Source organism: Hippichthys cyanospilos, chromosome 15, assembly GCF_059441005.1.
Source record: "Hippichthys cyanospilos isolate Australia breed blue-spotted pipefish chromosome 15, RoL_Hcya_1.0, whole genome shotgun sequence".
Classification (NCBI taxonomy): Eukaryota; Metazoa; Chordata; class Actinopteri; order Syngnathiformes; family Syngnathidae; genus Hippichthys; species Hippichthys cyanospilos.
The window spans coordinates 16,475,001-16,489,095 of record NC_142383.1 but is presented as its reverse complement, the minus strand read 5'-3'; the positions used below and the strand labels follow the sequence as shown (position 1 = coordinate 16,489,095).

The 14,095-nt window shown below is 41.8% G+C and overlaps 2 protein-coding genes across 3 annotated transcripts in view; one reads left to right on the top strand and one right to left on the bottom strand.

Annotated features, from left to right (window-relative positions):
- Window positions 1–993: 993 nt before the first annotated feature.
- LOC148411956 (aryl hydrocarbon receptor-like) lies at window positions 994–9,778 on the bottom strand. Its single transcript, XM_088434688.1, has 11 exons — window positions 9,476–9,778; window positions 8,273–8,451; window positions 6,053–6,153; window positions 5,888–5,977; window positions 4,814–4,925; window positions 4,626–4,735; window positions 3,744–3,931; window positions 3,563–3,672; window positions 3,350–3,491; window positions 1,551–2,607; window positions 994–1,409 (listed from the first exon to the last, which is right to left on the bottom strand). Exons 1-11 carry the CDS (start codon window positions 9,532–9,534, stop codon window positions 1,326–1,328), a joined length of 2,232 nt encoding a protein of 743 aa, XP_088290814.1. The 5' UTR covers window positions 9,535–9,778; the 3' UTR covers window positions 994–1,325.
- Window positions 9,462–14,095, top strand: part of LOC148411955 (vesicle-associated membrane protein 8) — a 5,110-nt gene continuing 476 nt past the window's right edge. Inside the window, exons 1-4 of one of the 2 annotated variants that reach the window (XM_088434690.1) lie at window positions 9,462–9,588; window positions 11,317–11,514; window positions 12,577–12,741; window positions 13,717–14,095. The exon at window positions 13,717–14,095 is cut by the window's right edge and continues 476 nt beyond it. In XM_088434690.1, the coding sequence (XP_088290816.1) occupies window positions 11,512–11,514; window positions 12,577–12,741; window positions 13,717–13,854 (306 nt within the window). In that variant the 5' untranslated portion in view covers window positions 9,462–9,588; window positions 11,317–11,511 and the 3' untranslated portion in view covers window positions 13,855–14,095. Of the gene's footprint in view, window positions 9,774–11,316; window positions 11,515–12,576; window positions 12,742–13,716 lie in introns of both variants that reach the window. The other variant, XM_088434689.1, reaches the window with a different exon arrangement.

Genomic DNA, 14,095 nt, shown 5'->3' with positions numbered 1-14,095 from the left:
CTATCAAGAAAAAAACACAAAGCGTTTCGTCCAATCCACTCGTTGGGATTTATTAGAAAAGGCAAAATACAAAACACAAGTTTTGAAGGCAAGGGAGGGGTCACACTTGACCGTGGCGTTTGAACTTCATATTGAGCTGCTCGAGGTCACGTTTCACGCAGAAACTTTTTGCAAGTGCTTGAGGAAACTTTTTAATGTGCTTTTGTGGTAATACAGAAGTTTTGCTTTAACTTGGCTAGTAAGCGTCAGGTTAGTTTTCACTAACAGAAATTCATATATCTTATATATATATATTTGTTAATGCCAGAAAATAGGAAAGCTGGACAAATGTCCGCTTTTTGTGCGTCAAACTCTACTTGGCTCGCAAAGTTGCTTTGGAAGCAAAATGTTAAAAGGCTGTCTTGTATTCATTCAAATTCTATACATATATATAAAAAAAGATGCATCTGAAATGTATTTACGGTGCTTGACTTTTCCACGTTTTGCTCTACTCATGCGTCGTAATGGTGTGAAAGAATTTAGAACTTTATTTTTTGAAAATAAAGATATTAAAGATCAGTAGTTCTCAGCCTGTTAAGTTCTGTACCCCGTGTGGGGAAAAAAAAGAAGACAAATACATGTTCCAATTAATTTGCTCTTAATTTGAAAAGAAAATATTATGGCATAAAGCGTGAAACCAGATTTATTGATACCTGCAAAAATCCTGTCAAAGCAATTACTGCCAGCACAGTTAAAACCGCCTTATGACGTCACAAGCCATCCATGGCAATGAATTAGTTGTTATCATACGAACCGCTGATCGCGATCCACGTTTTTTAATGAATTCCAAAACTGGATCAAGTGAACAGTTTTGCCCTTAAAGGGCACATTTTTAGGGGGGAAAAAAAAGTTTAAAACTTTAGAAAAAAATAGATTTTATCTAAAAATTTAAAAATAGATTAAAAAAAAAAAATATATATATACATATATATTTTTTTACAGTTTGACTTCATCTGGATGGGACAAAAACTATTACAAGTGCTTTATGAAGCTTTTAATTTTACCATCACTACACTTTTGCACTTTTTTTTTAACTATTTATTTTGTTGTCATTATGACAACTGTGTTTAGAAATGCGGAAAATGTGAAGCATTGTGAAAACCTTTAAGATGCACTGTCTATGTTAAAAAAAACGTCCCTAGTCTTTGGTTTTCGTGTTTTTCTTTGGGTGGGGGGGGTATAAAACAGCAGAAATTCAGTCCCTTTGAAATAAGAAGGCTTTTGTTTGTTTGTTTTTTTCCATTTCCAAGAGGTGTTTGTTTTGTTTTTTTTTCTTTTCTGAGTGTCTAGGGGCGGGTGTTTTGGGACAGGTTGATGCTCCCGGGGGGGTGCACCGGGTAGGTGTAGGGGTTCAGGGAACTTTTGGCCATCTGTGGAGGGAAAATAGAAAAGCGCATCCATTAACATTCATTCATTCATAACTGCCATTTTCGAGCGTGAATGGAAAAACTACTACTCCAAAAAACTACTAGTTAAACTACTGCTAGTTTGGAGTTTTTCGCTCCACTTACTTGCGCTTGACCATTCCAGCAGAAGAAGGTGGACGGCACAGCGCCGTTTCCCGCGGGATCTGCGTGAGGCATCCCCGCTTCGGACGTGTCGTTGAGCGCGGGTAGCTGCGCCTGGTCGGCGGCGGCTGGCCAGGCTCCTCCTCCGACGAAACCTGGTTTTGGGGGATTGACGTGGACTAGTCCTGTATACTGGGGTCCCTGATGGCTAAGAGGGTTCGGGTTTGACGGACGTTCATACATGCAGGCGCTGGAAAACCGCGGGCTTGTGGAGTTCACGTGAGGGTGGGGCCACGCCGCTTGTTGAGAGGGCGCCCCCTGTAGGCCGGGGTTGGGGGTCACCGTTAAAGGCTGCCAATTGTTTTCAAAACGGCAGGAGCGGGTGAAAATCCCGGGGTGGTGAGGACTGCCGGAACTGGAAAGGAAAACTCCGGAAAGAACTTCCTGTCCATAGTCTGAGGGCCTCGCAGAGTCCGGGGAAGGCCAAGGAGATTTTTCCCCCTCTGAGGTATTCATCCCAAGGGCTTCCTCCACGTAGGAGAAGACGTCATTGGCCAGGATGTGATCCAAGTCCAGGTCTTGGTTCATCCTGAGCAGCGTGTTCTCCCAGTCCCTCAGCTCGCGCTGTTCTACCTCCAGATGGTCCAGCCCATCCACACCCAGGTCCCCCAGGATCTGCTCCAGCGAGTCCAGGATGGGGTGCGAGGCGAAACCCCCGGCGCCGGACGTCTCCCGCGGCTGACCCGGAACGCTGAGCAGGGCGTGGCTGTCCGAGAAGGCCCGCTCCAGAGGCGGCTCCGGCTCCATTTCGTCCACGAAGGGAAAGCTGGTCTGATGGGGGGCGGGATTCTGGGAATAAAGCGAGCGGTCCTGGCGGTGTAGGGATCCCAAAATGGAGCTTGGATCCAGAGGATTTTCTCCCGGGGGCTCCATGGTGCCGGGAGAGCCCGGGATGGCGAAGGCGTCCAGGGAAAGGTCGTACAGCACACCTTCTCCCGTGGCTAAGTTGAAGGGCAGTTGCTGCCGTCTCTGCCGGAGGTATTCCTCTCCCTCTTCGTTCCTGCCAGGAATGTTCAGTTTCAGCGTCAATACCCATTCACATACAGTATAAACACGATCTGGATTTACATATCTAATCTGGTCTTCCTATCATACACAAAGCCGCACACCAAGTTCAAACCCATTCACCATATTTGGAGTATGCTGTTGGTTCAAGCACAACCCGGGGCTAGAGTTTATATCTGGATCTGGATTCATCTACATCCAATATAAAAATGATCTGGATTTGTATTTTGAATCTGGATTCAAATAATTATTTTAAATTTGCTTTTGGTTAAACCAGATACTGAATGTATCTACATCTAATATAAAAAATGATCTAGATTAGGATCAAAAGTTGATCAATTTGTTCTTGGATCATATTCAAAAGCCCACACCAAATTTGAAGCTCATCAAACTTTTTTGTATAAATTCATATTGTTGTTGGTTCAAAGATAAACTAGATCTCGGGTGTATGTGGATCTGGATTCAGATTTCAAATCTGGATCCAAACCATGATTACAATTTTTCAAGGATAGACCCACAGAAGAAATCCCAAAAAGATGAATAGAATCAAGGATCTAGATCTAGAGTTGATCTATTTGTCCTTGGATCATACCCAAAACTCTGGACCAATTGAGAACCCTTTTCACTAATTTGAGGATATGCTTTTGGTCCAAAGATAATCCAGATCTTCTTCTAGATTTTAGATCTGGCCCCAAATGCGGATTTATGAGCGTTACCGATTGCTGGCTGCGGCTTACGTTAGCGGCTTCTGGCGGGCGATGATGAAGTCCGGCCGTCCGTCTTTGAAGACCACTCGGGCGGTGGCTTGGACCCACAGCCAGCGTCCGGACTTGGTGAGCAACCGGAAGAACGTGAAGCCGCTGTCTCCGGTCTTGATCACTGCGGGATGACGAGAACTTTGAAAACAAAGCGCGGGGAAGTTCCTCCCTGCCGGAGATGGCGCAACGTACTCCTGAGGTGGTTGTCGGCGCAGTACATCATGTCGGCGGCGTGCACAAACTGATAGCCGGAACCCGGCGTGATCAACTCCGTCTCCGAGTAACCCAAAACCAGTTTCCCCCTGAGAAGAACGCAAACGAGTGGGATTTCAATTGGTTTCATCGGTGGAGGAGCGGCGTGTCGCTCCGCTACCTGGTGTCCATGGCCATGGGGGCAAAGTCCATGCGGTGCTTGGTCTGGAAAATCAGAGTCCTGGTGCGGATCTCCATGACGGGCGGCGGCTGCAGGGGCGTGGCGATGGCGAACAGGGCCAGCAGGGGGCTCCCCTCTGGGCCGCCGTCCTCCCGCAGGTATTTTAGATGGCCGGAGAATTTTAAAGCCTGGGGAATCGTGATGCTAACATTAGCATTTAGCGCAAAGGCACTTTTAAGCTTTCTTTGGACAACATTCGGAGTGGTTCAGTGTGTATTTATATTTAAAAAACAAACGCAATTGCACGATTAACTCATTCAATCCCAAAGACGTATATTTATGTTTATTTTTTTTTTTTTTAGGCCTCACATTCGATCCCAGGTATTTATTTACATTACAAACACTTTTTTTTGTGTTTGGCGAAAGACTAAAAATGTCTGGTACGAAATAATTATGCCTTGGATTGAATGTCAGTTTTTTAAAAGTTGAAACTACACCTCTGGATTGAATAAGTAATATAAAATGGAAATATGAGTCATTATATGTTTTTTGCTTCAACCCAATGGAAATCATGCTACTCCTAATGTGTCCACTAGAGGGCAGTATAAAATGAATGAAGCCCATCAGCTGAGTAAGACGCAGCATGTTATAATATTAATCATTCTTCATATTGTGATATTGCAAGTCTACATGTGTTGCTCCACCTTTGTCTTCAAATATTCTTTGCTGTCTATTCCCTTAATGTAATTTGTTCATATTTTGCTGGGTGGACTTTTAGCGACGTGATTGTTGTGAAATACACAATGTGAAATTGTAAAATAATGATAAGAATTTTAAGAGTAAATCTTTTCAATTTTTTTTTAGCTTCAGCGTATCATTCACCAAGAATCCAGAAGTGTTGTCCAGGAGGCAGCGCAGGCGACAGCAGAAGCTCCTCTCCAGGAACAAAGAGTTCTCCGGAGGCAGGAGACCGGGCGAGTTGTTGTTTGTCGCTTTTACGGCAGAAGAGAGGAAACGTTAAGATGGCCGCCGGCGTTGTCGCCGTCGCGATGGCGTGTCCCGGAACGTACCGGCGTCCGCTCCGGTCTCGCTGAGGTGGACGCCCAGCTTCAGCTGGCAGTTGAACATCTCCCTGTCGTCGATGTGGATGAGGTCGAAGACGCTCTGCTGCACCACGTCGGACTGGCGGCAACGCAAAGAAGATCGCGTCAACGCAAATAAATAAATACGTAAAAATCAGGCCCCATCACAACATTTTCAGCGAATCGGAATTGAGGGAAAAGTTTATTTTTCCAGGGTAAGAACACTACATAGCGGGTACAAAGTTCTCTTGGTTAGCAGGGTTTACGGTCCCAAAATAACTACAATAAGTGATTTTTTTTTATATATATATATATATATATATTTATATATATATATATATATATATATATATATATATATATATATATATATATATATATTAATATATATATATATATATATATATATATATATATATATATATATATATATATATATATATATATATATATATATATATATTAATATATATATATATATATATTTTTACTTTGTGTTTCTTCCTCTTTATGGACAACATGTTTTCATTTACAGAATATTTTTGCATGTATATACATATACAAATATGTATACATATATACACTAATACATATATGCATATTATATATACAAAACATGCACAATATATGTATATTTTACACGTATACATGTATTACATTTACAGTATGCTTTTTATTTTAAATGCTATTTTGTTTTGTATTTACAGTATATTTTTGCACATGCATATACAAAACACAAATATGTATATTATGTATACACAACATATGTATAGTATACATAATATGTATATTACATTTACAGAATGCTTTTTTCTATTAATTGCTATTTCCTTTATTAGTTTTTTCCTTTGTATTTATTAATATAGACTGTTTACATTTATAAATTATACATTTATAAATTCACACACACACACACATATAAATAAAAAAAATACAAATAGGTATAACACATATATACAGTAGATGTACAAACACAAATATATGTATATTATATATATATAGAAGACATACCGTTTCGGTACCAGTGGAAAAAGGGCAAAAAAAAAAAAAACCAAGCCATACCTGATGAAATCCCAGGAAATCCTGGATGGTGGGCGACGTATAGAAAACGGTGCCGTCGCCCGTCACCACCAAGACGAAGCCGTTGAGCGACTGGAGGCGCAGCAAAGATGATTATTTAGCAAGGACAACGATGGGTAAAGGGGTAAAAAAAAAATGGTGTTTCACCTTGAGGAGAAGTTCGCCCTCGGAGAAGCCCACGCCATCCAGCGACACCGACCGCCCGTCGCCGTCGGGAGGACGGAGCAGCGCGCATTTCCTGCGCTGTGCTGTAAAGACCAAAAATATTCAAAAGTATGTTATCTTTGCCGTGACAAAATCTTCACCACGTACACCACGTTGCTTCTTTTTTAGCCGGATCCGATTCGCAGTAGCTTGCAACATAAACAACCTCATTTTGTGGGCTATTTAGGAGCGAAAAGAAAAAAATTACTTTGGCGCCATCTGGTGGAACCTTGATTTAATTCAGTGTTGTTGTTTTTTTTTTTTTTTTCGTTTTTGAAAAGTCCTGCTTTGTTGCTGGTCCTTGAACGCACTTAGTAGTCAAAAGTCAAAATTAATACAAAATAAATAAATAATAAAAAAACAGGAAGTCGTGTGAAAGTGTTTAGAAGGATATTTGTTTGCACATATGTGACATCATGTTGGTTCCTGCTAGCTAGTTAGGCTAGTATGCTAGCTAACAGGATATTTATGATAAAAAAAAAAAAAAAACATAACACATAAAAACCACCTAAAAATATGTCTTTGGTATTGAATGAGTTAATAGATATTTGTATCGAAATGTTTTCTCAATGGGCTATGCAGCTTTCATGTTTGAGGGTCACATATATGCTAACAGGGACAAATATGAGACAAATACGGCCTCTCATGGGGGCTGGGCGCCACCCACCATAAAACCTTATGACGCCCCTGAGGGATCACTGTAAATACGGGTAAACAAAAGTTTGACAGTAGTTTTACGGAAGATGACATTTTTGTGGCTGGGGACAAACAAGAACGGAAGACTAGAGGACCTCTTTAAGGGTTAATTTAATCTCCTGTCTCGTCGGCTCAACAATGACTCCTTTTCCCTTACGGTAATGGGTGTATGGCACGCAAAGCAGTTTCCTCACCCCCCCCCTTTCCCGGCTTTTCAAAACAAACCCGCTGGATGGGCCGCTCGTCTCCCCCCGCAAACCCAGGAATTTCCCCTGACATGTTGGTCAAGAAGAGGGCGTCACGTGACCGCAAGAATCCTCCCGTTTGTTATTGTAGCAGAGCGCGCTCGGGGATGCCTTCCAACTGCCGAGTTCGTCTTTCACGGCTCCGGGCCAACCGGCCCCTCTGCCAAAGACGCTATCCGATCTCCGTGCCGCCCGTCCCAGCGCCAAATCCATTATTCATGCGGCGCCGTCCCGTTCGGCCGCCGCAAAATTGCTACGCGCCAACTCTTGAAGCAAAACTTGTATAAAACTAACTGTATATATATATACACACACATATATATATATACATATATATATATATACATATATATACATATATACATATATATGAGAGAGAGAGAGATACACACACACATATATATGTACACACACACACACATATATATATATATATATATATATACACACACACACATATACACACACACACATATACACACACACACATATATATATATATATATATAATTGCGAATTAAAGGAAATCAGAACATACTGTAAAAAAAATACACATAAAATTATATAAAATTATATAAAACAGATGGTGCACTGTAAAAAAGAAGTGAATGTAAATATTAAGAAAAATGTATAATAATAACTTCAAGTAGAAAATAGAAAATGTAAGTAGTAACTGTGCAAAAATTGTTTTATTTTTCAAAAAATAACCCAAATAAAATGTTAATTTACATGACATAATGAGTTGCTTTTAAAGCCTCATTTAGTTTTATTTTCTTCAAATTATTTTACATTTAATGCAAAACATAACAAGATAAAAAATAATCCAAAAACTACTACATTTTCATAAAATAAATATTAAATACAAAAATAAATAAGTATTGCTAAGTAAAAATAAATTTAAGAATAAATAAATAGATACGTTCTAACTGATTCTTAAAAATATAACTTGGAAAAATATAACTTGCAAACAGAAAATACAACACAATACAAATAATATGACAGCAAAATAATGACCTCTGGGCGGCCACGTTTGTCGTTCTCCTTCGCATTTCGGGCAAAGTTTCCCAATTTCGTTTGTGCGGCAAAAACGAACTCCCACGGAAAGCTCGTGTTTACCCAGCTTAATACACAAAGAGCGTCCAAATTTCATCCCGTGGGGGAAATTCGATCGAGCTATATTATATTGCGTGCGTGTGAGTCTTAAAGAGACGGCGTCGCCTACCGTGGAAGTAACTCTTGACTTTGAGGTATCCCACGCTGAGCCGCAGCACCGACAGCTTGTCCAGGCGGTTGCGCACCTCCTCCGAGAAAGGCAGCAGGCCCGTCAGGCGCTCCAACTCCACGTTGAGACGGTCCCGGTGCCGCTTGGACGGGTTGCTCTTCGCCGGCGGGGGCGCGGCACTGGACAGCAACCGAGCCGTCACCAAAAGTTTCGTGACAAAGTCATAGCTGGAAATGACGACGCGGGAGCACCGGGGACGGGATTTCGGACGGCGAAATCCCGCCAGATTGAAACGCCGGGAGATTTCGTGTTCCTAGCGTGAATTAGCCGCTAGCTAGCATCGCTAGCTATTCCCCAGACATCCTGACGCGATTACTGTTGCTACTGATCAATATTGAACATACCAGGCTGTGTTTTTTTTTCCGGGTCTATTATCAGAAAAAGTAGTGATTTGTTATTCATTCTTAAGTGCTATTATTGTTGTGCATAGTGTTATTTAGTGTTCTGTGTTTTATAATTGTTTTTCACACACGAAAAAAACTAGAAAAACATTAAAATTCGTCAACCACTGCATCTAACACAAGCGGTGTGCCTTCTTTTTAATTAGCCTCTATTAAAAGTGCCTCTCCTGTTTATGTTCAATCATTTTCTTGCAGTCTACTTAAATTAAAGAAAAAAAACAGCTGCATTATCTTATATTACGAAAATTGCCATAATCTCATCTGGTCTCGTGGACTCAATCTCGTGAGACATCTTGTCTCATGGGATTTGTGTCTCCGATCTCTATTGATCATATAATTTCTGTTAGTCCGTCTATGGCGTTTTACGTTCCATGTTAGCATAGTACACTTCCTTTAGATTGTTTTTTTTAACTGTTTCAATGTACAGCATTTCAACCCGTGGTCTTTTTTTTTTTTTTTTGCCTCGGGGCCCCAAGGGGGGTCAACCACGCCTTGGCATCAAGGTAACTTTGAACCCGCACAGCCAGGCAGCGGAATCAACAAGCGCCATCACCAAACCCGTATCTACCCGCCCGGAAATGACCAAAAATGGTCAAACGTGGGACAAAGTAAAAGTGAGCCGTGGTTATGACGTCAGAGTTACAGTAAACTGTGCTAAAATGACGTAGTTGATTTTTTTTTGTTGAGTGACGTGTATCAAAACATCAGTTACAAGTCAGAGTGATTACGTAAGAGTACGTACTTTTTCTGAATGGGCTTTTTTCTCCTTTTCACCGCGTAGACGCCGACATTTCCTTGCATGGTGGCGCTCGGGTTAGTTACAACCGAGCCGAGCTTCACTCAAGCGCCAGGAAGGTAGCTAGCGTCCTCCAAAGTCGCATTTAATGTCGATATCCGGGTCCCCCGACGTTCTTCGGGAGCAGAGTTTCATCGGCGGCAATCGTTCGACGCATTATCCAAACTGCTCGGCGTGAGTCGAGGGAAAGACCACTTACACACGCAAGACGAAAATCTCGCCAAGTTTTTCAGAGGACTCGCTCGTGAGTGTGCAACAGCCCCCTTAGCGCCTCGGCCAATCGCAGCGCGCGATACACGAGCGCCCGTCCATGTCGCGAGTTGTCATTGGTGCAAACTTTCCCCTTTGTTTCAACTTAAATCAACAAACGCTAAATGTAGATTTTCAGGTTATTTCTATGTTCTCTACACGCAAAACTATTTTACTCGCCGTTCGGTTTAATTTTAAGTTAAGACTGTCACCGTTTTTCCAGGCATTTTTACGGCAATGACGCGGTTTCCTGTCGCAACATCGCCCCCCCAGAGATGGTGGGCGTTAATGTAGTATCTAAAGTAATGTTACCTTAATGAGAACTACAGTAATTAAGTACTTGATGTACTAAAGTAGTACTCTACTAAAACTTATGAGGTATGTGGTCCCCGAGTGGCTTCTGCATTATCAGAAGGGCAAAAGGAACAAAATAAAGCAATTAATTACATTTGTAGATAAGTAACTAGAGTAATTGAATACTTTAGCGACTTAATAATTGTTTAATTCTTCTTGATTCGCCAGCCATTTTGAGACTATGCTTTAGTTAAAAACTAGGCCGCGCAAGAATATAGCCTACAGGTCTTAACCTAAGTATATATGCAGAGTGATGGTAAATTGAAGCTTTTAACTCGTTCAGTACCATGGACGAGAATTCTCATCTTTTAAAATAGTCCTAACAATAATAAATAACAAAATTCTGGTCAAATACTTTTTTTTTTTTAATGGAGAGGAGCGGTAACTTGCTTACTGAATATAAATCGAGCACTGTAGTGCTAATTATGACCACTGGATGGCAGTGTTTCTACACTTACAACACATCTATTACATCAATTCTTACTGAAGAATGGAAGTCAGTTTTTCATATTGCAGCGCCTGTATTTACATACACATAGCACACAATAAATATTATTATATTATGAAAATGTTGGCCTTTAAAGGTGAGTGAAAATGCTAAATATACTGGCTCTCTAGAGGTTTTCCTTTTCTGATAGCTTGGCAATGAAAGAGTTAAAATGTTTGTTTTTATTTAATACTTTTTTTTTCAAACTGCTTGGGTAAACCAACATCATACCTTTAAGACATTTTAAACATACTTTTAAGAGCAGCACTAACTCAGTTTCAGCATAACACCGTCACGCTCCAATTGTTAGAATAGTGCACCAACACAACAGTAACACACACGATTGTGTTTACTAGTGGAGGTCGCCCCCTGATGGTGAGTAAAATAGCACTTCAAATTCAAAACCAATACTTTACCGTCTCCTTCTGTCTACCTTTCTTTACCGAGAGATTGCCCCCTGGTGGTGAGTAAAAAAAAATGCAGATAAGTCTACGGTACAAGGCAAAGGCTAAACACTCATTTGAAGAATTGAAATATTTATTTGAGTAAATCAGCATACAGTACTACTATCACGGTGCCGCTTGTAAATGTAATCAAGCTGACAAAAGCGAGGAGGAGGAAATCGAACGACGCCGTCAGCTGTCGACCTTTGATCTTACACGTCTCCCGCTCAAGCGTGCTGGTTTGCTCACAAAAGGAGGAAATGAAAGTGGCGAGATGGCCCCGCCGGTGGCAGCTGTTGTCAAGCCAGCGAGACTTTGATTGAGGCGGCTGGGAGTTAATGAGTAACCCGGCAGAGGCGCAACCTTCAGCAGTCAAGTCACAAGAAGCAGCAAAAATCGCCGCCTGAAAATTCTACTTCTGGATTTTTAACCCCACAAGTGGAGCGACTATGGTGAGTGCGGGGTTATTTTTGGCATACTTTTCCCCCTCCTTTCTTCTATCGGGGTTTTTCCTTTTCCTGAAATCGTTTCGAGGCCGTCATGTGACGGACGAAAAGCTTGCCGGATGACGTGCGGTCACGAGAGTTTAGGGAAGTTGCTCGTTTGTTTTTTTTCGCGGGGTTCGTCGACAAATAGATGAATTTGATGGCGTTTGATAAAGAAAAGTGATATACTGTGCTGGTGTGTGGCAGGAAGTGTGACGGCAAGCATTTCTAACCCCTGGGGGAAATTTAGGTCCAACTGGCTTTTATGGTTTTGATGTGTGATATCAAAGAAAAGCACACAAAAAAACGAGGCCAAAATATTCCATAGATTTATTATTATTATTATCAAAACATGTCGACTTTCAATATGCCATCACTTCCTAATGCTTGCAAACGGGAGGTCGAGATGTACACCCTATAGGTGTCATATTTAGCCCATGTCAGGCTCATTTACTGCCATTCAAACTTGAAAATGTTGTCAATTTTGGACGTATTGAAAATTAATGTTTTATGCTGCATTTCCCTCGATTTTTGCATTAATCCTTTCAGGGGCAACTGGCGGAATGGGGCGCAATGGAAACTTTTGTGTTGACACCCCAAAACCACCGGGTGGCGCTAGCGACAAACTTGACATTTGCATGCCTTTGTTATTAGTATTATTAGTATTAGCATTGTTATTACTGAATCAATTTTTCAGTAGGCAAGGCAAAAATAACAATGATGTTACAAGATCCATCGTCCTGGAGATGCGGAATAAAACACGCCACGAGATACGACCACAAATGCATTTCTAAAGTTTAATCAGACACGTGATGGCACAGCACTGTTTCAAATCTACAAATGCGACCTTCTGATTCAGTTTTTTGTCCGAGGATGAAAATGATCAGGTGTAAGCCGAAAACCAATGCTTACGAAACCAAAAACGTTTGATTTGTTGAACACGAAATCACAAATTCATCAGTACGATCTCGTGATATTTCCAAAAACTGGGACACGGGTTTGCTGAAGACAAAACGGACATTTTTTCAGGAGGAGCCGAACGTCCAGCCGTCCGGCTCGGTTTCCAAGCTCGAACACGTGCAAGGTCAAGTCAACGAGGTGAAGGTCATTCTGAAGGACAACATCGACAAAGTGTTGGAGCGAGGAGACCGTCTGGACGACTTGATTGGCAAGACCGGAGACCTGCAGGCCTCGGTGAGTTTTGGGGAGTTTGTAGGATATGTTCTTTTTTTTTCCCCAAGGAACTTTTTAGATTTCTAGAACTCGAAAGTACTACTGATATGGGAGGGTCTAGAAGGGGTTTTCCTGCTGGCCCCAATAAATAATACCAAAACTTAAGTCCTATACGACTACGAAAAGTTCACCCAGGAAGAGGAAACCTTAATCCAGACCATGTGGACTTTTTTGATCTGGGATCTGGTATAATTTAGCAGGAAACGTTTTTTTCCTGCTTTTCCTAGGTACCAAAAAACTGAAAAATCCTCAAGATGGTTCTTGGAATTAGTGTTGTAGTCAAGACCATACCAACTGAGATCCGGACATTAATTGAGTCGAGAGAGTATTGAGACTGAGACTAGACCAAGACCTTTTGGAGTCAAGACCCCGTACAAATGCCTAAAACGAAGTGTTGTTGGGACCAGACCAACCAAGACCAAGACATTATTGAGACTACAGAGTATTGAGACCGAGACAAGGCCAAGACTTGCAGGAGTCAAGATCAAGACAAGCCTAAGACCAAGACCGCCACCCTGTATGAAACATGACCAAGTAAAAATGCCTAAAACCAACCAAGCGTGATCGAGACTAGAGAGAATTGGGACCTGGACTAGATCATGACTATTTGGACTAAGACGAGACCAAGTAAAAATACCTTTGATTCAAAGACCAGACAGAGAACTTTGAAAAGTGGTCTTCAGAAGTACAACACTACTTACAATTTTCTAAATCAACAGATTCTAGACCACAACCCAAAGGTTTCTGGAACTGGTCTACTGGCTGTGGTAGATCCAAGACCGTACCGACCGAGACGTTATCCGGGCAAGAAACTATTGAGGCCGAGACTAGACCAAAAGACAATACGGATCTTTAAAAACCGGTCTCGCGATCAAGACCGAGAATTTTTGTTGAAAACCCTACGGGTCGCTTCGGTGACGTTGATGTTTTTTGCAGGCGGACTCGTTCCAAAGAACTTCCGCGCGGGTGGCCAGGAAGTACTGGTGGAAGAACATCAAAATGCTCATCATCATCGGCGCGGTGGTGCTGATCGTCGTCATCCTCATCATCCTCGCCGCCACCAATGTGATATAATCGCTCGGCAAACTCGGCAGCTTTCAAGGAATTTCTAAAGGAAGGATGGAGGACCCGTTTGATCAGAATTGAGGGCTCGATCCGTAGCCTTGGTATGCAGCCTAAGGTCCATGTACTGCTACGCTTTTTGTCCTCGCTGGTAAGACGATCCGGCGTCGGCGCGACCGACTTCCGCATTTGGCAAAACAAGTGAAAGCGCTTCCTTCCGGCACGTGTAAATGGCGAAACCCGATAGCGGGGG

Bases quoted from the DNA above. Each gene is read 5' to 3' on its own strand.
- LOC148411956 (XM_088434688.1), bottom strand. From the start codon at position 9,534: ATGCAAGGAAATGTCGGCGTCTACGCGGTGAAAAGGAGAAAAAAGCCC. The intron at 8,452-9,475 runs GTACGTACTCTT...GTTGCTGTCCAG, and splicing joins AAAAAGCCCATTCAGAAAAA to TGCCGCGCCCCCGCCGGCGA. The intron at 3,932-4,625 runs GTGAATGATACG...ACGATTCCCCAG, and splicing joins ACAACACTTCTGGATTCTTG to GCTTTAAAATTCTCCGGCCA.